The 25,715-nt window shown below is 40.2% G+C and overlaps 1 protein-coding gene across 1 annotated transcript in view; it reads left to right on the forward strand.

Annotated features, from left to right (window-relative positions):
• Positions 1-16,709, forward strand: part of RASA1 (RAS p21 protein activator 1) — a 118,322-nt gene extending 101,613 nt beyond the window's left edge. Inside the window, exons 22-25 of the mRNA XM_073344424.2 lie at positions 3,000-3,088; positions 8,599-8,676; positions 10,223-10,357; positions 15,796-16,709. Coding sequence (XP_073200525.1) covers positions 3,000-3,088; positions 8,599-8,676; positions 10,223-10,357; positions 15,796-15,879 — 386 coding nt within the window. The 3' untranslated portion in view covers positions 15,880-16,709. The remainder of the gene's footprint in view (positions 1-2,999; positions 3,089-8,598; positions 8,677-10,222; positions 10,358-15,795) is intronic.
• The last annotated feature ends 9,006 nt before the right edge of the window (positions 16,710-25,715 follow it).

A 25,715-nucleotide genomic window follows, 5' to 3' on the forward strand; every position in this document is an offset into this window, starting at 1 on the left:
GCCAGGCTACTGGCCATTCTTGCTGAATTACATCTTTAATGTTTCATGTTGCTGCTTTGAACACTGTTTGGCCAAAAAAATATTTTAATTGGCTTGATTGGTCTTTTTGTTATCATTCTCATGGTTAAATTTCTAGTACTCAGGCATCAGCAGAAGAAATAGATAAAGCCTATGTTTCTGTCTTAAACACAGTCTCGTTTTAAGAGCCTGTAAAATATGCCCTGCTGTCTTAATGACATATTGTTCAATCTGAACATGATTGATCTAGTACAGGGGTCCTAAAACTTCATTGCACCGCGACTCCTTTCTGACAGCAAAAATTACTGCATGACCCCAGGAAGGGGGACCAAAGCCTGAGCTCTGCCGCTCCAGGCTGGGGGGCCAAAGCCCAAGCCCCAGTGCTCTGGGTGGGGAGGCCAAAGCCCAAGAGCTTCAGCACCAGGTAAGGGGCCTGTAACCTGAGCCCAGCTGCTGAGGGCTGAAGCCCTCGGTCTTTGGCTTTGGCCCCAAGCAGCGGGGCTTGGGCTTGGGCCCTGGGTGGTGGGGCTCGGACCCAGGCCCCAGCAAGTGTAAGACAGCCCTGGTGACCCCATTAAAATGGAGTCGTGACCCGCTTTGGCATCCTGACCCACAGTTTGAGAACCGCTGGTCTAGTAACAATCACAAATTACTTAAACTTTTGTTTTGCCTTCAAATAGTATTTTAATTTTGTTTCATAATTAAATGCCCAGAAACATAAAATTGTCCAGTGGTACCTCGTTCCCTTCCAAAATGTGGAGAGTGACTAAACTTAACCCCTAAAAGCAAGGAAATACAAAGTTTGGGATACATGACACCCCCAGGATGCAATTTAATTCTGCCCTATTTGAGTGATGCCTCAGCCGACCAACGATACACATACTAGAACGCTACACTCTCTCACAAATGCTACAGAACACTTTAGAACAGAACATGTGAGTTGGCAAGGGCCCCCATTCCTGGCTCACCCATAGGAAGAAGGTGCAGGGAGAGGTGTTCGTTCCTGCCAGTGAGTCAGGGAACCCCCTGATCCTGGTTCATATTTGGAGGTCAGGGAGAAGGACTCATTGCCTTCCACTCCTAAACCACTCCCAGCACATGACTTCCCTCCCAACTTCCCTCTCCTTACTCACCTCTTCTATCACCCTCCCTATTTATCTCAATCCCCCTTCCCCTGCAGCCCCAAACCCCTCTTCCTGTATTCTCCCCACTCCTAATCCCTCCCTTCAACCTCCATGTGAACTGCTCTGACATACACTCCTTATTCCCCTTCACTACTCTAAACTCTCCTTCCACCTCATCCCTTCACTCTGCTACAACAACAATAAAACAATGAATGTTATGAACAGTTCATGTTAGGATAACTGAATATCGGGGAACACTTGACCAAATGATCTAGTGACTTGCTCTCTTTTGATCACACTGAGTTCCATTGTTCTGGAAACATGATTATGTTATGCTAAGGGTCTTTCATCTTCCCTTATTTAACCAATGCTAATTTTTTGTCAGTATTTCTGAAGTAAAATGAGACTCAGCAAATGGATTTTAGAGCAATTTAAAAACTAGAAATGTTGGTCTTGGGGCAAAACTTCAAAAAACAGAATGCAGGCAGAGAGTACGTAATGTGCACAAGACACTTTCCTGAAAATTTCCAAATGTAGGCTCTAACTCAGTGCATAGGTGCAGCTCAGTTTCAGAGACTACAGCACATCTCCTTGAGCGACCTCATTACTGTGACAGCACACTGCCTGGAAACTCTCTTGCTTTAATAGCACCCTAGTTTTGTTGAACATTCACATTTCAATCTCTTTGGTTTGGCATTTTTTCCATGCCAACCTAACCTGCCGAACTGTCAGGTTAATAATTCAGTTTTGCCTTTCAAAAGGGAGGCAGTGAGTACTGTGCACTAACTGAGAAAAAGGCTGAAATCAGCTGTGGGATGATTAGAGCCATATTTGAGCCCCAGGTGTGTGTAGAAAGCTACATGAATTTTATTTTAAAATACTGTTTTTTTAGGGAGCAGTATATCAGGAATCCCTTGCTAAGGTGACCCCAAATTTGAACCACTAACACTTTGCAGCACCCCCAGGATGTACTACAGATTACATGACAATCTGAATAAGTATTGTCATGTAAAATAGCCTTTAGAATAGTCCCATTTAAACAAAGTGATACTCAACTTTAATTATAGCAGAGCTGGCTCTCTGCTAATAACCATCTCCTCGTACTAACATTTTCACTGTGTCCCATTTCTGGCAATGGGATGGACGCAAAGAAATCCTAGCTGCTTGAGATATACCTTCAGCACATGAATTCTTGCCTTTTGATTAACGTGCATGTGTTTACTGTACAGATTTACAGATAAAACTTAAGTTGGTATATGATGTCTAGCTTGTATTCCTTTTTCCGTTGAAAGAAAATGGGCATGGTTAGTAATTTTTAATTTAAAATATAATTTAATAGCCAGAGTTATGTGACACTGCAGGATCACTTGCATGTGGATATAAAATAAAGAGCTCCAGTGTCGTCATTCTCTTTAGGTATATTCTTGAACTGAAAAACATTCATTAATCTGATGATGAAGCACTATCCTGCTGAAAAGAAAACTTCCAATTTTTATAGAAGTTTTTCGGTTTTTACTTAACACAGAAAGGCTAAATGTCCATCTCTAGCAGCCTTTTCAGAAATCACTACTTTTTCATTTGAGTGTGTGAGGAGTGTATCCAAGGATGGTGGGATTTTCCCCCCACAGGTAGAAAAAACTATCCACTGCTGTAGGAAGTCTGGTTTGAAAATGCCACATTGATTTCCTTTAATGCCCCCCTCCCGATGCAATTCTGTTTGCAGCCACTTTATTTTGGTTGTAATACCAGGATCACTCTTTGAGTATTGGATAGAAAATTAATATTTTGACATGACCAACTGTACAAGATTTTAATTGTAGTTTCAATTGAAATCAGCTGTGAATGTGTTTCTCTCAGATTCTCCTTCTTCCACTGCTGCAAGAACACTGACGCTGGTCGCCAAGTCTGTGCAGAACTTAGCAAATCTGGTTGAGTTTGGAGCTAAGGTGACTATGAATAGTTAAACTGTAATTAAAGACTGTGAAATCTTTGCCATATATAGCATAGGTCAAACAAGTTCTAAAAACAATGATTGTCCATTTAGTGAGGTGTATTCTAATGTTTAAGTTAGTTTGGTCCACATGGTATGAAAGTTTAACCCCAGTTATAAAATATTTCAGATATACAAAATCTTTGTTCCCAAAAGCAAGCAAATGCTTTCATTGAGATGATTTCAGAAGCAAATCAATTTCCCTCTTTCTGGAGGTGCTGATTTTTTCAAAAAGCTTTGCTTGCATAGTGTATGCCAGAAGTGCTCACTACAAATCATTACTAAATTTAGGGGGAGAAACTGCAAGTCTCCCTCTTGATATGTTCCGATCTTAAGTCCCATGAGTAAATGGAGTGTTTCATGTAAGCCTCTTATATTCATCTTTTGGTTGGTTATTTTGGTTTCTGTTCTGTGAGCATTTCCTTTCTTAATTGTGCTAAAGTCTACAGATCTGTTACATTTGTCCTTCCTCCTCCTTCTGGCTGTGGGGCAGGAACAATCTTGTCAATCACTGGCAGCAGAGGATTGCTCTGCCTGCTGAAGTTCCCTTCACTGGAGACAATTTCCACAGCTAGGATAATTTAGCTCTGCTTTCGTAAATTACAGATTGTGTAAACTATAGTTTGAGGAAAAGGCGACAGCTTCTGCTACAGAATGTGAGAAATTTTCCCTAATGAAAACAAACCTACATCTTCATATGGTAATTTCTATGTTTGCTCTGGATGCCAAATTATCTCCAGGGCAGACTGGATCTTTGGACTTTACTTACTCAAAGAAAGGAATTTTTCAGGTGAGAACAGAAATTTTCCTAGACTTCATTGTGCTAAAGTCTACAGATCCATTACAATGGGATTTTCACAGTAATGTGCTTCAAGGTTGGGAAGTGGGATCATCTTTTAAATATGGACATCCAAAATAGGTTATATTATATATTGTCCATCTCCTCCTGGACACTAGGTCCGGAGAAGACTTATTCCAATAAATGGCATTGGCTAAAAGATTGGATTGACCATTAAATAGAACATGGGTGAATGTATGTATTGATGGCCACGTAGCTACCTAGCAGATATCAACCCAGAAGACATGCCTTCTCTGTCCAGAGATTCAGTGCTGCGAAGGACTGGCTTTTTATGCTTGACAGAAGGAAAAATATTTCTTGAATTTACTTTTGTAAATGAATGTTATGACAGTGGTGAGGACTATTTGTCTGAATTAAAAGCACAATACTGAATCTCCTCCAAGAAAGCTCCGGACTTCAAAACTCATCTGATTGGAGATAGTAGCTATCGGAGGTTTAATGTTAATGGATAGGAAGTATGATACGTCCTGCAGAGTTTCAGTCTGGACAGTTCTGTAATGAGAATGAGGTTTCATGCTCTGTGACCTTGTTGGATTGTTGCCTTAAGGAAGCATTTAATTTTGGGATTTGTTACACACAATAAACCCCCCTTCCTTTTCTTGAGCATGCTTTAATTGCATTATAATACAGCAACTTGACCTTTTTGCTTGGATACTTTCATATACCCACATCAAGTCCCTTCTGGAGGAACTAAAGGTCATGTTTCACTGGTTTAACACAGTAGCTAAACTGCAGACTTTACATCAGCCAGTAGAATAGAATACGTTCTATTTGTTGATTTTTTTTTTTTTTTTTTTTTTAAGGTCAGTGGGAGTGAGTGATATGTGCTTCATCCAGGTATCCATTCTGAATCTGTCTGGAGCTGGGTGGATAATTGGTTTTGCAATTACAGACCCTTGTGAGATAGACCTGATTAACCTAGCACTGGACCTTCTGGCATCTGAGGGTCATAGCCTCTTCAACCAGAAAGTCATAACATCACTTCTGTTTTCTCCTTCCTATCTTTGGTATGATACTGTGGAGCAGTAGAAAATGTTGGAAATCGTATGGCAGATACCTTGCCCAGCTTTACGAAAGAGGTCATTCACCATCTTGCATCCAAGATCCTGATACGTGGAGAGGGCACAGTGTACTTTACAGCTGTTTTCAGGTGCAAAGAGGTCAATCGCCAGCCCACAAAATTGATTTATGAGTGAGGGTACTTCTGGATACAGGTTCCACTTTGCTCAATCCAACTTCTGCCATGTAAGCTTTGGTTCATCTCCCCCTTGATGGGCACTGCACATAGAGATAGGCAACTTTCTTCTGCCCAGGAGAGGATAAATTTATTTTCATTTCTGGGGTAGGTCTGTGATCCTGTTCTTCCTAGTTTGTTTATGACATGTTAACTGTCACAGTCAGAACAAATCTGTTATGCATGAAAGGAGCAGTGCTCCAAGACCTCAGTGAATCATTGTGTTCCAGCTGATGGGTGCTGTGCACTCTCTCTGGTATCTGTTCCCTGGTGTTAATTGAGACTTGAATGAGCCCCCTTCATTATCTCCAGTTGGCATCTGAGGATCACTTTGTGTGGCTCTCTGACGTTCAACTAAATTTGATTCTCTGCACTCAGTCGAGGGGGAGTGGAGAATATATAATTGGAATTGGCTGTCTGCCAGCAGATGTGATCGGGTAGGATTTGGAGGGGATAACAGGTCTTACTGGATACGTTTCTCATACACCAGGTTCCAATAAGAATTTAATTTTTGTTTCTGTGACTTTTCCTTTATAGCCAGTTTCAGTTCTTCTTCTTCTTCTTCTATCCTTATACCTGCTAGAATTCATCATCATCTTAGGTCTGCGATTGACTTCCCTGGCACCATGTGTCTGTCTTTATCATGAATTCAAAATACTCCAGAAATTGAATCAGAGTGTCTTTCAGCTCTCTCTGTACATAGTCCTGATCAGAAAAAATGCCCATGATGAGATGAAAGTGAATTTTCTTTTTCCTTTAAGCCACTATTAATACAACTATGATCCTGCAAGAGACACTGATTCTGGAGTGGGAGGGGGAAGCTGCCATCCCTATATAAAACGGAAGAATTTTATGTGGGATACTAAAAAGGGAAGTGACAATAAACCTCCTGTGGGAACTTATTCAGATGTTTCAGAAAGAGCCCTGCTGTTTGTTCCTTATTGTCTCAGGCCAGGAATAGAATGTGGAACCAGTTGCTTAGCTTTGATCTGACATGGATGATGGATAGGAATGTTGTGGCATTTCCCCAGGTTGCTTGAGATTGGAAATGGGACAAAAATCATCTTGTGATTCTTGCAGAACTCCATAATGTACCCACTTCTCAACAATGTCTAGTGACCTCATTTTGACCAAAGTTATAGGTAGCCATTTTGCTCCCAAATTAAAAGCCCAGCTGGGGGCCTAGCAACTGAGAGCAGCTACTGTCTTCTCCTCAGCACACTTACTCTAACTACCACTTGTGGAGTGATATTGTCTCTTGTTTTACTTCAGGACTGCTTCAACTTGTTATACGACCAGTATTCGTTTCTATAGCATTGGCAAGAGCCAGGATTGTAAATCAACTTTTCTAGTGATGCTAAATACCCTCAGCTTTCCATAAAGTTTCCATTGTATCACTAAGAGAGCTAGGAACTGATTTGCCTTATGATCTGACTTCAGGGACCAGAATCCCACATATCTACTTGAGGTAGATTGGTATCCCACTGTCTTTTTCAGGTTGAAGCTGTTAGTCTATGAAATTTTTAAGGCTGAGTGGGACCATGCTTACAGTATTGTCCATCCATGTTATCGTTGTTCCTGAAAGCTTGGGAGGAACTTAGTGTATCAAATGAAGGTTCTTTTGTTCGTTTGTTTTGTTTTTGTTTTCTGTTTGGTTTTGAGGCCACTTATTTTCATGCCCAAAGAAGCGGCTGAATTGATGCCTGCCTCTGAAGGAGACACTCTCTCATGTAAAAACCTGTCCTCTGAGAAACACTGAGTCCCTGATTACCAGGGAAAATAGTCACTTTCACCTTTAATAGTGACACCAGGTTGAATTTGGACAGGTATGCACTGAGAAACTTTCTGTCTTTATAAAACGGAGGCCAGGGATATAGAAAGAAAAAAGTGGTCAGCCAAGAGGCTCCTAATTGTCTGATTGTTTTTCTGCATATGGGTTGCTGTCTCTCTTGTCATTGCACGGGTAGCTGCTGGAGGAGAAAGTAAAGCTAGTTGAGGCATAGTAACCTGCTATAGAAGCTCGGAAAAGTATCATGGACCTAAGGGCATGGTGACCCCACAGCAGCAGCTGGAAACAATAGCCCAATAGTTAGGGTATGGGCAACTTGCAGTGGCAGTTGGCGGCAACAGCTGAATAGTTTACTTATCTTTTAGGTGTGGCAGAAAATCCCAATCCCTCTATTGTATCTTTCCAGGGAGCATGAGGCCTGGCGTGCTGAGGCCGCTCCTGCATCTTGCTCAGCAGAGTCAGCCTCACTAACATATCTAGCTCCTTTTCTGCCCAGGGGAGGAGACTAAGTGACCCTATCTAGACTGGGCTGAAGGGTGGAGTAAATTGGACATAGCCATCTGAGCTCCCAACTGAGACACTCACGAAGGGGATGAAGCAGAAAATACAAAACTTTCTTTTTTGCCTTTGGCTTTCCTGGTCTAGCTCACTCCCTAAAGGCACCAGCCACTGTAAATGCCACTGAGGGGACAGTCTCTCCAAAGGCAAATGCAGCAGCTGAGAATTAGACATATTATTGAGCTAATCATTAGTCAATTTACAATAAAGTTTGGAATTTCTCTTAGGAAAGCTCTGCAGCAGAGAGGTCTGGCTGAGTTGCTGGGGGTGCCAAAAACAATGGAGGAATCTTGTGGGGAGGGATAGCTCAGTGGTTTGAGCATTGGCCTGCTAAACCCAGGGTGAAGGGGCCATTTAGGGATCTGGGGCAAAAACTGGGGATTGGTCCTGCTTTGAGCAGGGGGTTGGACTAGATGACCTCCTGAGGTCCCTTCAAACCCTGATATTCTATGATTCAAGGAATGGGACAGTCTTCTGTTGCGAGCAACTGACAGTTCTGATTCAGTTCCCAAACTGCAAACGGTCTGAAATACCATTGTAATGGATCTGTGGACCGTAACACGTTGAAGAATGATATCAAGCTGTTTTGACCTTTTTAATACACCCTTGTTTTAACACAAGAAAGTACTTTGAAATTTAACCATTATTAAAAGGAAAAAAACAAGATATTTAGTCCCCAGATATAAAACATTTCTTATTGCTGTTGTGTATTGTGGATATTGCCTGGAACATGTTTCAAAACTGAATAATTCCAAACATATAGCACAGCCAGCATATGCCTACAGGCAAACTCTATATGAATACATCTGGAGTGCAAAGACTGCAATAGCAAATTAAAGTTATTTAATGTTGTTCAGACTGGAGTAGCAACTAGAGAATTGAAGGCACAAATAGAAAGTGAACCCAACCCATTCTGAAATTATGTGCAAAGTCTTAGGCTCCACAAACTATTGACTATTAATTGTAAGTAGGTATGTATGATTAAATTGGTATCTATTTATTCTAATGATACTTTTTAAATTTTAGGAGCCCTACATGGAGGGAGTAAATCCATTTATCAAGAGTAACAAACATCGCATGATCATGTTTTTAGATGAACTTGGGGTAAGAGTGTTATAAATTTTACAATCCGTGTGAGAAGTTGTATAGATTTATACCTATCAAAGAATAATGTAGTAACAAATCTTAAAGGTTCTCATTAAATACCTCTGAAATCCAGCAACTTCTGAGTATTGTCTCAAACGCCCTGGTTAGAGGGTATATTGTTAACTTAAAACTTATCTTTAAGGTCTCAATTCAGAGACTATGTAGATCACTGATCTTAGTTTAGTGTGCCATGCCAACGTATGTTGTACGGATATCTGACCCACAATAGAACACCACTGCAGACATGAATTGAAGCAGGCAGATCTTTTTTCTTTACAATATTGCAAAGATTTACCAAAAACAACATCTTGCAAAACCATATATTAAAAAATAAATACTCTTGCCTGTAGGCTGGCAGCGTGGATCCATTGTGGAGGTTAGCACGTCTGACCCTAATAGAAGAAAAAAAGTTGAATGTTAAAAAGCTGAATGCTTGTCTTAACCTGCCAACTTAAGACAATCTATGCATTATTCTAAATTTCAAGGTTTAAAGAGAATTGAGATTTACAAATCACTTTAAATCAAACCATGTAACTTAATACAATGCAAATGCTAGAACAGGAGTAGCGGTGCGTGTAAGACGTTACTTTTCAGGAATCTCAGTTTTAGAGGACTGATTCAGGAAAGCATAAAAAAATGTGCCTAACTGCTTTGCTGAATAGGGATGCTGTCATGAATCAGAGCCTAAATAAATAACTTTGGAAGATACTTCTTTCTAGTTTTTTGATACATAGTCAATAGAAATTGCTGTTTACAAGGAATACTCAGATTGCTGTGTAGTAAGTCACATTACAATTAAGGGCAAATAGTTGTTTTTAAATACTAGGTTACTGTATATGTCTAAAGACTTGGAACCTCTTGATTTTCAATAAATAATTTTAATATGTACATATACATTTGAATCACTGATTATTATTTTAATGGTATCTGATTACTGTATATCTGGTCCATTACTATATTCATTAACATGCCCATTAATTTCTGCTCTCCCATTTTTGCTGTTGCTATCTTCAAATGTAGAAAATTAAATAAATGGATTCATCATCTCTAGCTTCAGGGGAAGAGGTACAAAGGATGAAAATGCCACCCAGAGAATCCCTTGCTAGCCAATTCAAAGAGGTAGCATAGATTGCAACACCAGATCATTTTCCTTTCAACTGAAAGAGAAATTGATGCATTAGTGATGAGCAACACTGGAGTGGCCATTCCAGTTAAGTACAGGGGTTGCAATATAGAAGTAGGCTCTAACTACATTCAAATACCTTTTTAAAAGCAAAATAATAATAATGGTGGAGTGGGAGTGAATAGTTGGTATCAGAGCATGGGTAGAAGACTTGGCTGACTGAGAATAATATGATGAATGTAATGATGTAACTGCCTGCAGTATTGAAAGTAATGTGTTACACAATACTGTTGATTAGTGGAGAGAAGTGTCATGGAACTTCCTTTGCTATTTTATGAATACTTACGAATTCTAAACACACTTTTATAATTCTTGTTAAAGAATGTACCTGAACTTCCAGACACTACAGAACACTCTAGAACTGACTTGTCTCGTGATCTAGCAGCCTTACATGAGATTTGTGTGGCACATTCAGATGAGCTTCGGACACTCAGTAATGAGCGAGGCGTAATGCAGGTAAGAGTTGTTATAGCAGAAAACCCTCATCTCAGATAGTTGACATTTTTTACAATAAGCATTGATGCAAATTTAATACTTATTTGATACTTCTGTACTAAGCAGTTAAGATAAATAGCTTCAGATAGGTTACTTCATCAGTATAATGTTATGAGGATGAGGTAGCTCTAAAGGTAAATATTATTCTGTTCATAAGTTTCTCACTCAAAATGGCTAGAAGTGCTCTGTAGCAAAACCAAAAAGTCTTTTAAGTGCCTAGAAGAGGCCTGCTTACCAGAAACCAGTTTTCCCTCTCTGATAGGTTCTGTGGGCTACTAGTATGGTATATGTTTTTTGCTATTTAGAAAAGTGAATGTTTTATGTTATCTTTTCAACCACTATTTCACTTCAGTTTTTTGGTTTGCATTAATTTTGAAAGCAAAAGTTGTAAGCTTTTCTTTTCCAGTAAGAAAACTCTCTGGGCCTTCAAGAATTGTTCTGCTTAAACTTTATAATATAATATAAATTATAATAATTAGGGCTGTCGATTAATACCAGTTAACTCACGTGATTAAAAAAAAATTACCACAAAAAAATAAATCGCGATTAATCGCAGTTTTAATCACACTGTTAAACAATAGAATACCAATTGAAATTTATTAAATATTTTGGATGTTTTGCACTGTAAAAATTATAAAAGAAATAGTATTTTGCAGTTCACCTCATACAAGTACTGTAGTGTAATCTCTTTGCCATGAAAGTGCAACTTACAAATGTAGATTTTTATTTTTTTTTTTTTTGAGTGCAGGTAACAAAAAAAAAAAAAATGTAAAACTTCAGAGCCTACAAGTCCACTCAGTCCTAAGTCTTGTTCATCCAATTGCTGAGACAGACAAGTTTGTTCACATTTACAGGAGATAATACTGCCCTCTTCTTATTTACAGTGTCACCAGAAAGTGAGAACAAGCATTTGCATGGCACTTCTGTAGGTATTTATGTGCCAGAAATGCACCTTCATGCTTTGGCCACCATTCCAGAGGACATGCTTCCATGCTGATGACACACATTAAAAAAAATTATGCGTTAATTAAATTTGTGACTGAATTCTTTGGGGGAGAATTGTATGTCCCCTGCTCTATTTTTAGACACATTCAGCCGTATATTTCAAGTTATAGCAGTCTCAGATGATGACCCAGCAGATGTTGTTCATTTTAAGAACAATTTCACAAAACACAAAGAAGGTACCAATGTGAGATTTCTAGAGATAGCAACAGCACTTGACCCAAGGTTTAAGAATCTGAAATGCCTTCCAAAATCTGAGAGGGACAATGTGTGGAGCATGCTTTCAGAATTCTTAAAAGAGCAACACTCCAATGCAGAAACTACAGAACTCAAACCACCAAAAAAGAAAATCAACCTTCTGCTCGTGGCATCTGACTCAGATAATAAAAATGAACATGTGTCGGTCCGCACTGCTTTGGATTGTTATCAAGCAGAACCCGTCATCAGCATGGACAGATGTCCAATGGAATGGTGGTTGAAGCATGAAGGGACATATGAATCTTTAGCGCATCTGGCACGTGAATATCTTGCGATGCCGGCTGCAACAGTGCCACGAGAACGCCTGTTCTCACTTTCAGGTGACATTGTAAACAAGAAAGCGGGCAGCATTATCTCCTGCAAATGTAAACAAACTTGTTTGTCTGAGCAATTGGTTGAACAACAAGTAGGACTGAGTGGACTTGAAGGCTCTAAAATTTTACATTGTTTTATTTTTGAATGCAGGGTTTTTTTGTACATAATTCTACATTTGTTAAGTTCAACTTTCATGATAAAGAGATTGCACTACAGTACTTGTATTCTGTGAATTGAAGAATACAATTTCTTTTGTTTTTTTCCAGTGCAAATACTTGTAATAAAAAATAAATATAAAGTGAGCATTGTACGCTTTGTATTCTGTGTTGTAATTGAAATCAATATTTTTGAAAATGTAGAAAACATCCAAAAATATTTAAATGGTATTCTGTTATTGTTTAATAGTGCGATTAATCGTGATTAATTTTTTTAATCACTTGACGGCCCTAATAATAATATAATTATAATATAATATTCATTTTAACTTTCACTGCCCTGAGCAATCTCAAATTTCCACAGATGATAAGTAGTATTCGTCTTTGGATTACTAAGTGCAAAGAGCAGTCTTTTTATTATTGGAGTTCCCCCACTAGGCAATTCTAGTTACTACACTGTATGGAACAAGTATTGCTGGCTGCTATAGTGGAGTGTACAGACAAGCATAATTTAATTCGTCCAAGTACTGCCTTCTCATGTCCTGTATAAGCTGTTTGTGAAAGACAACTAGAAAATACTTCACTTCCATGCCACAAGTTCAAATCCAGTCCTGGTTAAAACCAAATTTCAGTGGCCTATGAGAAAAGTCAGTCAATCCACTATATTGACTAACATGTATAGCCAGCTGTGTCTGGGGTCCCAGGGAGTGACACTGAAGTTACAAAGCTGCAAAGAATGGGGCAGACAATCCCCAAAGCTGGTGGATAGTTCAATACTTAAATTTACCAAACCAGCACAAAACAGCTTCTGTAATACCTTACTGGTTACCCAGAAGCCAACAACACAGTTTCCTTAAAGCAACCCAGCCTTAGACCTCCACCCAGACACCCAAGTCAAATATGATGAGGATTACTGAAAATCTTATTTATCATATAAGAAAGTTCTACCAATCCCAAAGGATTGGACACATTACCTCTCAGGTTAATGAATACTTCAGATCTTACCCAAATACACCCTTACAGCTAATTCTTATTAACTAAACTAACATGTATTAAAAAAAGAAAGAGTATTGGTTAAAAGATCAGTTTCCATACAGACATGAGTACCATTCTGAGATCAGATTCATAGTCGAGATGGTGAGCTTTGTAGTTGCAAAGAGTTCTTTCAGAATTAGTCCGTAGGTTATAGTCCAATGGCCATATTCAGGATGATCCAGATAGGACTCACTGACAGAACAAGAAGCGATGGCCTGAAGTTGCAGTGAGGGAGGTCTAGGTTGGATATTAGGAAACACTATTTCACTAGGAGGGTGGTGATGCACTGGAATGGGTTACCTAAGGAGGTGGTGGAATCTCTATCATGAGAGGTTTTTAAGGCCTGGCTTGACAAAGCCTTGGCTGGGATGATTTAGTTGGTGTTTGTCCTGCTCTGAGCAGGGGATTGAACTAGATGACCTCCTGAGGTCTCTTCCAACCTTAATATTCTATGATTCTATGACTGAAGATCTCAGTCTTATGACTTAAGCTTCCCCTGCATGAAGCATCAAGCAGATCTGAGATAAAAGGATCAGGACCCAAGGGGTTTTTATACCATTTCAGGCCTTCTCTCGACAGCTCGGAGTCCTTAGGCAAACAATAGGCAATCATGGAGACTTTGAAGTAGACCTATTTCCTAAGCATCACCGATAATTAGCGACACGGATTAACATAAGGCAATTTATACGTTGGGCAGTTTGTCACAAATTTTAGAGAGACATGTAGACAATGACATTATTTCACCCAAGATTTATCTAAATGTTAATATTCTCTTTTGATCTCTGAGCAATAGCTATGGTGACAGACAGGAACTGTCTGTTTACTTCGCTAACATCTAACAAGATATAAGTAAACATATACAATTAGTATCACCTCTAATTCGCTAACAATACAGGTTTGCATTTCGAAGTTCTAGCCTATCTAACATGGAATGGCCCTAATTATCATTTGCATACTTTTCTAACATATCTCTAAAGGTTAGCTCTGGGTCATTTATCCTGCAGGATGTTTAAGCCTTTCTGGCCATGCGTTACACTTTGTATAAGATTCATTGCAATTATATAACAGTGGTAGCAACAATGATTTGCGTGGTCATTCTCTAATCAGATAACATCACACCAGCTAATTAACTATACTTGCAGTTTGGTGTTCATAATGTTCAATAGACCAAACCTGAGCCAAAAGTATCGTCAAAAGACAAAGCAGTATGGTTAGGGCCCTACCAAATCCACAGCTGTGAAAACGTGTCACGGACCGTGAAATCTGATCTCCCACCATGAAATCTGGTCTTTTGTGTGCTTTTACCCTGTACTATACAGATTTCACGGGGGAGACCAGTGTTTCTCAAATTGGGGTCCTGACCCAAAAGGGAGTTGCGGGGGGGGGTCACAAGATTATTTTAGGGGGGCGGCCCTTACTTCTGCACTGCCTTCAGAGCTGGGTGGCCGGAGAGTGGCAGCTGCTGACCAAGAGTCCAGCTCTGAAGGCAGCAGAGGAGAAGTAAGGGTGGCAATACCACACCAGGCCATCCTTACATCTGCCCTGCTGCTGGCGGCGACTCTGTCTTCAGAGCCGGGCTCCCAGCCAGCAGCCACTGCTCTCTAGCTGCCCAGCTCCAAAGATCACGCCACTGCCAGCAGCAGTGCAGAAGTAAGGGTAGCAGTACCGCAACCCCCCACGCGCACACACTAACCTTGTGTTGCAACCTCCCCACACAACTCCTTATTGGGTCAGAACCCCTACAATTACAACACCATGAAATTTGAGATTTTAAATAACTGAAATAATAAAATTTATGATTTTTAAAATCCTATGACCGTGAAATTGACCACAATGGACGGTGAATTTGGTAGGGCCCTAAATATGGTATAGGAAAGAAAGTAATACATCACTAATCCTTCTCAGAAAGTGAATTCGTGTAGTGTGTTCAGTTCACCTTACACAGAAGATATGCTTCCCAAATGCCTACCTTAAACCAGCCATCTTTTATAGCATGGCTGTTTGTGAGTTGCAGAGCACTGTTCATGTCACTTAAAGTTTAACTAGCCAGCTTGTGCCAGCATTGTCTTTGGTGCCTTCCTGTACTTCCCATCTTTTGTTTGAAATATTAAATTCCAAATGTTAAGGGGCATAAAGATGGTCCTTAATACAAACCATCCATACATTTTACATTATTTCCTTGTACCTCATTGTACCTTTGTTTCACATAATGCTCATCATCCATCTATTTTTGACATTTTTGTATTTTCCTAAGCAAGTGCTGAGCTATACTTGCCCAGGGCATTGTGGGATATAAGCCTTAGCACAAGTGAGCAAGAATAAGCAGTACAATTTAATATTGCTAACCAAGACATACACATTATATTAATGCCATGCTCATTATTAATTAATGTTATTTTTACAGTCACTTTTCAGATCAGAACATTGCTTTAAAGACCAATGAGTCAGATCAGTTATTTCATTTTACTTTAAACTGTGTAATGGAAAGCTGTGCACACGGATGTATAAAAGCAAGTCTCATGAAGAAGTTTACATAGAGAATTAGAAAACGTATCAAGAAAATTTGGTTTCCTGATGTGATATTTTCCTAATTATTTGTGCATAATATTACTATTACTGACTTTATTTCTACAGCATGTCCTGAAGAAGCTTCTAGCTATTACAGAACTGCTTCAGCAAAAACAAAATCAGTATTCAGTGTCTAATAACATCAGGTAGCAGATTTCTGCATGGATCCAGCATGCCCAACATGGCAGCTCACATCAATATCACTTCCTTCTTGCTCTTGCCAAAAATAGCACACCTTTTTTCACATTCCCAGTGATGTGTGAACTATGCAAAAAGAAAACAGAGATTCTGTTGGTGAATGTTTCTACCAGCAGATAATTTTAAGCTATCTGTGCAGGATGTATGCACTTTTTTCCACATGGAACCAATTTTCACAACCTCTGAGCCTTGGTGTACAGATCACCTTCCACAAAGAAAATGCTGTGACTGTGTCTGAAACTTTAAAAGTTATTTTCAACATGTTGCCAAAGTTTTGCTGTCTGTTGGAAAAGAATTTATAGTCAACTGACAAGAAACGAAACACATTGTTTTGACAGCTAAGTATAACTGGATTGAAAACATTTCTTACTGTAATTTGACTGGTTACAATTATGACTTTGACTGTCCAACCACTTTAATTTGTATTTACAGTTTCAAGAATTTGACATTATCGTAGGAACAATCTTTTGCTGTACACTTTTTACACCATGCTGTTTCTCTTGCTGGAATTATGTTGAAAGAGAATATGCAGAATGGGTCTCGTCAGCTTTATTTTTTAATGTGCCACTGATTCTGTCTGTTTGAATAATTCTTCCATCAAGGATTGTATATCCAGATAAATCACAATGCTTTTGTAAAATGTTTACAACAGTAAATAATTTGAACTCAATAAATTTATTGATCATTGTATCAGACATGCATGCATTCATTAAACCATTTTATAAAGTATAGCGTGGTTGGTGTGTTGTGTAATGTAAGTCAGACATGATTTCTATAACTATTTGAAAATAATTTTAAGTGTTTCAAAAATCAGTTTTTAAAATAAAATCAATTTGTAGTTAGAATATCTATGAAAACTGGATAAATTTGTTGAATTTTTGAAGTTTGTTTTGTGAACTTGTTATTTGTTGTAAACTCACATGCAAATCAAATCTTCGGAGTGAACATTTCAAACTCATCTTGTCTATTTTTTAGTAGGGGACCTCAAAATAACAGTTGTTGTTTCATATTCTCCTCTGATATCCAGCCACAAAAGGATACGTGGGACTTTCGATGAACAACTCAGTTTCAGTGTTTTTCCTTACGATTGTTTTTTATTAGGCTGTCAATCTCAGTTAACTCATGCGATTAACTCGAATTAATCATGATTAAAAATTAATCATGATTAATCACAGTTTTAATCATACAATAGAATACCAGTTGAAATTTATTAAATATTTTTGGGTATTTTTCTACATTTTCCAATATATTGATTTAAATTACAACACAGAATATAAAATGTCCAGTGCTCCCTTTATATTATTTTTTATTACAAATACTTGCACTGTAAAAATTATAAAAGAAATAGTATTTTGCAGTTCATCTCATACAAGTACTGTAGTGCAATCTCTTTGTCATGAAAGTGCAACTTACAAATGTAGATTTTTTTTGTTACATAACTGCACTCAAAAACAAAACAATGTAAAACTTTAGAGCTTACAAGTCCATTCAGTCCTACTTCTTTTTCAACCAATCACTAAGACAAAAAAGTTTGTTTACATTTATGGGAGATAATGCTGCCTGCTTCTTATTTACAATGTCACCTGAAAGTGAGAACAAGCGTTCCGATGGCACTTTTGTAGCCGGAATTGCAAGGTTGTTACATTCCAGATATGCTGAACATTCACATGCCCCTTCATGCTTCAGCTACCGTTCCATGCTTCCATACTGATGACTTGCTAAAAAATATGTTAATTACATTTGTGACACAGCTCTCCCCCAAGGAGTTCAATGTCTCCTGCTCTCTATTTTACCCACATTCTGCCATATATTTCATGTTATAGCAGTCTCAGATGATGACCCAGCATGTTGTTCATTTTAAAAACACTTTCACAGCAGATTTGACAAAAGGCAAAGAAGGTACCAATGTGAGATTTCTAAAGATAGCTACAGCACTTGACCCAAGGTTTAAGAATCTGAAGTGCCTTCCAAAATCTGAGAGGGACGAGGTGTGGAGCATGCTTTCAAAAGTCTTAAAAGAGCAACACTCCGATGCAGAAACTACAGGACCTGAACCACCAAAAGAGAAAATCAACCTTCTGCTGGTGACATCTGACTCAGATAATGAAAATGAACATACGTTGGTCTGCACTGCTTTGGATCATTGTCAAGCAGGACACATCATCAGCATTGACGTGTGTCTTCTGAGGTGGTTGAAGCACAAAGGGACATATGAATCTTCAGTGCATCTGGCACGTAAATACCTTGCATCGCCAGCTACAACAGTGCCATGTGAACACCTGTTCTCACTTTCAAGTGACATTGTAAACAAGAAGCAGGCAGCATTATCTACTGCACGCAACATGTAAACAAAATTGTTTGTCTGAGCGATTGGCTGATGACTCTCCAACACACACTTTGTGGGAGGTGCTGAGAGGTGCGCTGCCTGAGCTGTAGAGAAGCGGCTCTGTGTACCCGCTCTGGCCAAAAGGTTGGGGGAGCACAGTAAAGCCCCGGCTCAACGGACCTAGCGAGACTGGCAGACTCTAGCCTCTGTGGCTCGGTGAGTGCTGCCAGTTCTACTTCCAAGAAAGCCTCATGGGCACAACAAGCCAGTGCTGACACTGAGCTCTGTTGTATCAGCACTCCGGCTGTGACAGCCCAGTGAGTGCAAGACATGTGCTGGCTTTGTAAGCCCGGCGGATGGGAAAGGGGCTCCGGCCATCGCGGCCTGGTGGGCGCAGATAGACTCAGAAATAGAAAGCTATCTGAGAAATAGAGAGGCTCTGGCCTCTCTGTGATGGGCTGAACATTTTGGTGGGTAGGATATTAGCTGACAGTGTAAGATAGCAGTAAAGGTTTTTGGATCGACCAGATGGACAAAGCAGATTAATAAAAACTCCCTTGAATTTTGTGTCAACTTATTTGGGAAAAATCAGAACCCATGGGAAGAGAACTTATTTTCAGGGGGAAGTGCATTGGGTAAATTGTGTAAAACATGGGAGAGATTTGTGATCTCTAAGCCCTCCCCTAATAAGAAAACCAAGAAAAGAGCCTAGTAATGGTAGCTAAACAGCTAGACGAGCAGGTGAACCTCTACCAGGAGTCTCCTTCCAAAGCTCAAGGACAAGTAAACAGCAAGGAAGCTGAATTAGAAAAGCTCACTATGCAGCATAACACCACATCAGCTCTAACATTAAATCAAACACTGCAGATAAACCAATTAGAAGAACAAATCAAAGAACGAAATAGAAATTTAATAAAGAAAAAGAAAGAGAATTACATACTGGCAAAGAAATTAGAAGATTCCAAGGCTGCAGTAAGGGAGCTGATGAAGGTGGTCACAAAAGCCAAAGAGGATACTGGGAATCATACTCTGTGTGATCATAGAATACACAAGTTAAAAGAGAAACTGAAAAGATCACAAGGGGTTATAAGTGCCATACATACTGATCCCTTAAGGTGTTATGAGTCAAGGAAATCAGATTGAGATGGGTATAGTGCAAAAGGGAAATAGCACTTTCAGATTAAAGTGACAACTATACTCCACCATCTGCCCCGAAGAGAGCATGAGATCTCAGGTAGAGGAGGAGGGGAGGAAATATCCTCCAATTGCACCAATTACCACCACAGTGGTACATTATGGGCCCAACAAACCACTTGAAACATGCTATGAAATTTGTACACTAGGGCCAGAACAGGCTAGGGCAATGGGTAAGAACACGGGCCCCCTTACTAAAGAAAATGCCCTAGACTGGCTCACGAAAATAGCATAGCCAGTATCAGCAAAGAGGACACTGTTGCTCTGATAAGAAAGTGCATGAACGGGGAAGATGTTGAGGCTCTGCCAAGCAAAGTCCAGATGGCTAATCTAGATGAATTGATATCTACATAGTGGTAACCAAACTATACTATCCCCATGAGAATCTCTTGGGTAAAATGTACTCTGACAGACAGAAATTAAATGAAAGACCAGAGAAATTTCTCGCTAGAAAGCATTGGTTATACTGGCTTACTGGTATGTGACCAGTCATAAATGGAGTGGCAACATGTGACATCCCTGAGTTTAGGGAGATTTGTGCAATGTGTACTAACAGCATTGAGAATAACGATGGGGCCAGCTAACCCCAGGGTAACTAGCCTCAAAGAATTAAAAAGCCAAGCTCGGGAAGCTTATGAATTACAATGCGAGGCTCACCCTGGCTCTGAGAACAAGGAGAAAGTTGCTACAATCAAAGGTGCTGACGGTAAGGTCAATGAGTTCAATGGAAAAGGTAATAATGATTCAGCCCCCTTGAGACTCCAATTTTAGCTGAGCTGCTGCAGATTAAATGAAGAGATTTAGATCAGTCCTGTGGAAAAGGATCTTAAAATACAAATCCCGAGATCAAATCAATCGCCTTCCCACAGAGGAGATGTTTAGGAGGTTGTCTAAGTATGAGGGAGACAATTCAACAGCAAATGCAGTGACTCCTCCAAGACCAGGAGAGCTGCAAAAGTCCTTATGAGGGTGCCAAACTCTCCCTCCCCTTCATATGTGGCACCTATTAATAACGACAAATGGGGGAGATCAGTGGCAGACATCTGCCTGGTAGGGCAGTTTGGTAAAATACAGCAAACAATGCTGCTGGACCCTGGTGCCACAATGTCAATAGTCTGTACTAAGGCAGCTCTACTAATCAAAAAGCTTCCCATCCACGAGGTCAGGATGCTAGAAGGCTATAATGGCAGACAAAGCACAGTTCCCTTCTCAAAACACATCCTGTGTTTAATAGGAACATTGATGACGGGGGGCAACCTTTGGGATGCAGAGGCTAGATTGGCATGGCATCCCAGAGGTAGATATACTGAAGAAATTTACTATGATTGTGGACCTACCAATTCAGATGTTAATTCAGGGCCAGAATGGGGAAGAAGGATTTACAGTGTCTGCCTCGTACCGTGTGGATGCTTTGAAAGCTCCAACCGAGATTGGGATGCCTTCATGGGAGAAGGTACAGCTCAGGTCACCAGCAAATATCCCCACTTTTTGCTAAGAACAAGTTGGACTGTGGTACCATCCAAGAAGAAGTCATAGTAGAGGGTCCAGATCTGAGGCCACAGAGACAGTACAAATATTTGCAAGAGGCCCAGGAGTTGGATCCGGAGTACCATTGACTCGTTAAAAGAACAAGAAGTCCTTGTCGAAACTGCCAGCATCTATAATGCTCCAATATGGCCGGTGTTAAAATCTGACAAGGTCACATAGAGACTGATAGTAGATTACAGAGCCTTGAATCATGTAACACCTAGATTAGCACCCATTGTAGCTAAATTCCCAGAGATCATGTAAGCAATAGTCGCAGGTGTGCAATGGTTTTCTGTGATTGACTTGACCAATGCCACCTTCTTGATACCCCTGCATTGTGATGAGTGGTACAAATTCGCATTCACATATGACAATCAGCAGTTAACATTCATCAGGATACCATGTTGCGCCCTCACTATGTCACAAATATGTGACAAGGATGTGGAAACACCTGAGCCATTAAGACAAGGTCATCAGTTATGTGGATGACATTCTTATAGCCATGAAATCAAGAAAAGAAAATCTAAATATCTTAGATGAGATGTTGAAGGTCGTTCAAGAAACTGGATTTTTCAACAGTCCACAGAAGGCACAGTTGTTAAAACAGCAAGTGATTTGCCTGGGAAAAGAACTAGGAATACTTGGTCACCGACTAGACACAATTAGAATAGAGCTTATCTGCAAGTTGCTGGCTCCGCGTGATATCACTGCATTGAGGTCCTTTTTAGGCCTTACAGGATTCTCAAGAGACTTTATATATGGGTACGTGGAGATTCCACAACCCCTCTATGCCCTGCTCAGAAAAGAACAGGATTGGATCTGGGGAGACCGAGAACAAGGAGCTGTCTGTAAACTTAAACAAGCTCTTGTACAAGCCCCTGTGCTTGCATACCCCCATCCTAATGAGCCATTTCAACTGCAACTCGCCAGTACGGGACAAGGGCTCAGTGCTTTCTTGCTTCAACAGAGTGGTGCAAGTCTTAAACCGTTAGCCTACAAATCGAAACATCTGTCCGAGATTGAAAAGAGGTACTCGCCCTGCGAGAGAGAAACATTGGGAATATCTTATCGGGATATTCCACCCAGTGGTGCTATGGACAACGCATACACCAGTACATTATATCTTGTGTAGAAAAGTTGATGAAGGCAGGGTGTCGAACCCTCACCTAGCAGGAGGGACGTTGAGCCTTGTCATAAATATAAAGGGAAAGGTAACCACCTTTCTGTATACAGTGCTATAAAATCCTTCCTGGCCAGAGGCAACATCCTGTTACCTGTAAAGGGTTAAGAAGCTCAGCTAACCTGGCTGGCACCTGACCCAAAGGACCAGTAAGAGGACAAGATACTTTCAAATCTTGGGGGGAGGGAGGCTTTTGTTTGTGCTCTTTGTTTATGTGTTTGTTCTCTCTTGGGACTGAGAGAGGCCAGACAGAAATCCATCTTCTCTAACCCATCCTAATCCAAGTCTCTAATATTGCAACCAGTATAGGTAAGCCAGGCAAGGTGGATTAGTTTATCTTTTGTTTTATGTGAATTGTCCCTGTGTTACGAGGGAGGTTTATTCCTGTTTTCTGTAACTTTAAGGTTTTGCCCAGAGGGGGATCCTCTGTGTTTTGAATCTGAATACCCTATAAAGTATTTTCCATCCTGATTTTAGAGAGGTGATTCTTTTACCTTTTCTTTAATTAAAATTCTTCTTTTAAGAACCTGATTGATTTTTCATTGTTCTTAAGGTCCAAGGGTTTCGGTCTGTGTTCACCTGTACAAATTGGTGAGGATTATTATCAAGCCTTCTCCAGGAAAGGGAGTGTAGGGTTTGGGGGGATATTTTGGGGAAAGACATCTCCAAGTGGTCTCTTCCCCTGTTCTTGGTTTAAAACACTTGGTGGTGGCAGTATACTGTTCAAGGACAAGGCAAAGTTTGTACCTTGGGGAAGTTTTTAAACTAAGCTGGTAAGAATAAGCTTAGGGAGTCTTTCATTAGGGTCCCCACATCTGTACCCTAGAGTTCAGAGTGGGGAAGGAACCCTGACAAGCATCCTCAAGAGAGTGGTGCAGGTGGACAAGGTAATGACCCTATCAACAGTACCATTTGCTCTGCTCACACAGGGTGAAGAGCATGAATGCCCACTGCTGCAGGAGGAGGTAGAAACCATCAAATCCCCTTTCCAGCTGGAGGTCTCCTTTGAAAAAGCTAAGGAGGCAGGCCAAGATATATGGGTTGTCGACAGGAGTAATCATCATCAACAGGTCAAGTCTTGTACGGAATATGCCATTCTCCAAGCAACAACTGGAAGAATGCTGCAGGTTACAGTCATCCTTCATTTTGTGCAAGCAGCAGAAATCATGGCAGTAGTAGTGGCAGTGGATGCAGCATATTTGAAATCTGACATCATATGTTTTGACTCGGATTGGGTCATTAGAGCCCTTCTCAATTGGATGACAGTCTGGATAGCTAGAGACTTGACCTCAACTGATAACAAGCTGGTTGCACATGCTAAATATCCTGTGCATGCATGGAGGTTGGCTGAAGCCAGGACAGGACAGACCTACTTGTTTAAAGTAAGAACACACAGGAAAAGCATGGCTGAAATCTCCATGCTAAATAACAAAGTAGATGTCCTAGCAAAACAAGCTGCCCATATGTGTCCTGAGACTGTGTGGGAGAAATCAAAGGACATCATGTGCAAGTTACAACCCGCCAAAGTACAAAGCCATTTGGACATAATAGAGCTACAGAAATAGGATGAAGAAATGATGAACCTACTCTGAAAGCAGCACTTTAGGGGATACAAAATTTTTAAGCATCAGAGCAAACTCATCATGTCCAGTAAGAACGATGCCAAGGACAACATCCCAGTTATCGTCATCCCCAAATGCCTGAAAAAGGAACTGATCATACTAGCCCATCAACAGTGACATTTTGGGATTGGGAAGACTGTTGAAAGGATCCTGAGATTCGGATGGTGGCCAGAGGTGACTAAGGATAGAAGAACTGCACATTTTGGAACTGTCTAACGTGCGCCAAGAACAATCCAGATCATAGAACTGTGAAAGGTCTGCTATTACACCAGCCTATCGGGGACAATGGCACCATCTACAAATACACAACACTGGTCCTTTGCCACGCTCCGGACAGGGAAACTACTACTGCTTAGTCATAGTGGATCCATTCTCTAAGTGGGTGGAAGCCTATCTGGCTAAGAATAACAGCTGTAACCACCACACATATATTATTAGAGCAAACGTTTTCCAGATTCAGCCTCTCAAAGGTTATCGACTCCAATCAGGGGCCTCATTTGTGGGGGACCTAGATAAGAACAAAACAAAACCCAGAATCAATCCAAGAGGATGAACCAATTTGGGGAATAGATTTTGAGTTGCCTAATCCTGTGTTGAGGGACTCCATTTCTGTGTATGTGGAAGAGAGTTATTGCTGTCTGTTTGGAAAGAAGAAACTAGCAATAAAACATTTACTGAGAACAACAATAAAACACATGATCCCGTTATTGATGAAGAGGGACAGATTAAATTCGTAAGGAAAGTTACTGGTAAATGCTTGTGGTTATTCGGTGTCACCTTTCTGGAAGAATGTTCTAGAACACCAGAATTATGGGAAGCTTCCAAAAGTTCTCATATCCAAACTGATATTCCCTCTCAAACAAAACCTGGGAAGCTAAGGGTAAAGCTCTCCACGGGAATCCAACACCTTTATAAGAGATGCGTTAAAGCGCATCTATATACCCCATCATCCCACTATCAGATAAATATGAAATGATTTAACTGTACTAAATCATGCTCTACCTGTGATAGCAGTGCTACGAATGTATTCCGTGCTCACCAAAAGAACATAAGTTTTCTTGTTAAATGTATTGGAAATGTAGGAGTGTATGTAAAATTGAGTGATATGCATGTCTGGTGTGCAAATAGTTTGGTGTTAGAGTGCTGAGGTCCTTGTGATTCCTAAACCATATGTAAACCCCATCGGTCTTGTGATTGTTAAGCTTGATGTAAAAAGGCTGTTGATGATAAACCCGGTGTATTCATTGGAAAAAGTAATGCCTGTCCAAATTTCCATGTCTTTACTTAATTGGCAATGTTTTTCATACACTGCACCCTTAATAGCAGGATGGGACGCATCGCTACATGGAGTAATACCCCGAAACACTCCCCCTGAAAGGAATAAAAGAGATACCCTAGCCAAGATTCTAGGAGGGGTGGGGACCGGACTGGGCATCCTTAACACCATCAATGACCAGGTCCTGGCAAGTAAGATAGGGGCTTTGGGACATGAAATTGCATCTTTGTCTAATCCCCTTACTACCTCTCTAAATCGAATGAGTGTGCTGGAATTTAACATTGTCAATGCACTTCCACAGTGGATGCAATTGCAGGAGAAAGAGTGGGAGCATTAGATGTCTTGCAGTCCAATCTCTAATGGCGCTCACATGTGTGCAAGCCCAAGAATGGGTACTGAATGTCGCAAAGACTATAATTAGAGATGGCCTAAATGGATTCGTTCCTGTAGAGGTACGACATGTCTTATGGAAAAATGCGAACCACTCAGCAAATGGGTCCATCAGAAGGATCGTGAATACCACACTTTTAACCTGCAATCATGCGTTGAGGAAAAGGGGTTGGGATATAAATGTAGCTCAGAAATCATCGAGCTTTCTCATGTATGCCTTAATTTGAAGGAGGGTAAATGCCATTATAAAATGCATCCGTCTGATTTTAATCA

The sequence above is a fragment of the Lepidochelys kempii genome, chromosome 5 (genome assembly GCF_965140285.1).
Source record: "Lepidochelys kempii isolate rLepKem1 chromosome 5, rLepKem1.hap1, whole genome shotgun sequence".
Lineage (NCBI taxonomy): Eukaryota > Metazoa > Chordata > Testudines > Cheloniidae > Lepidochelys > Lepidochelys kempii.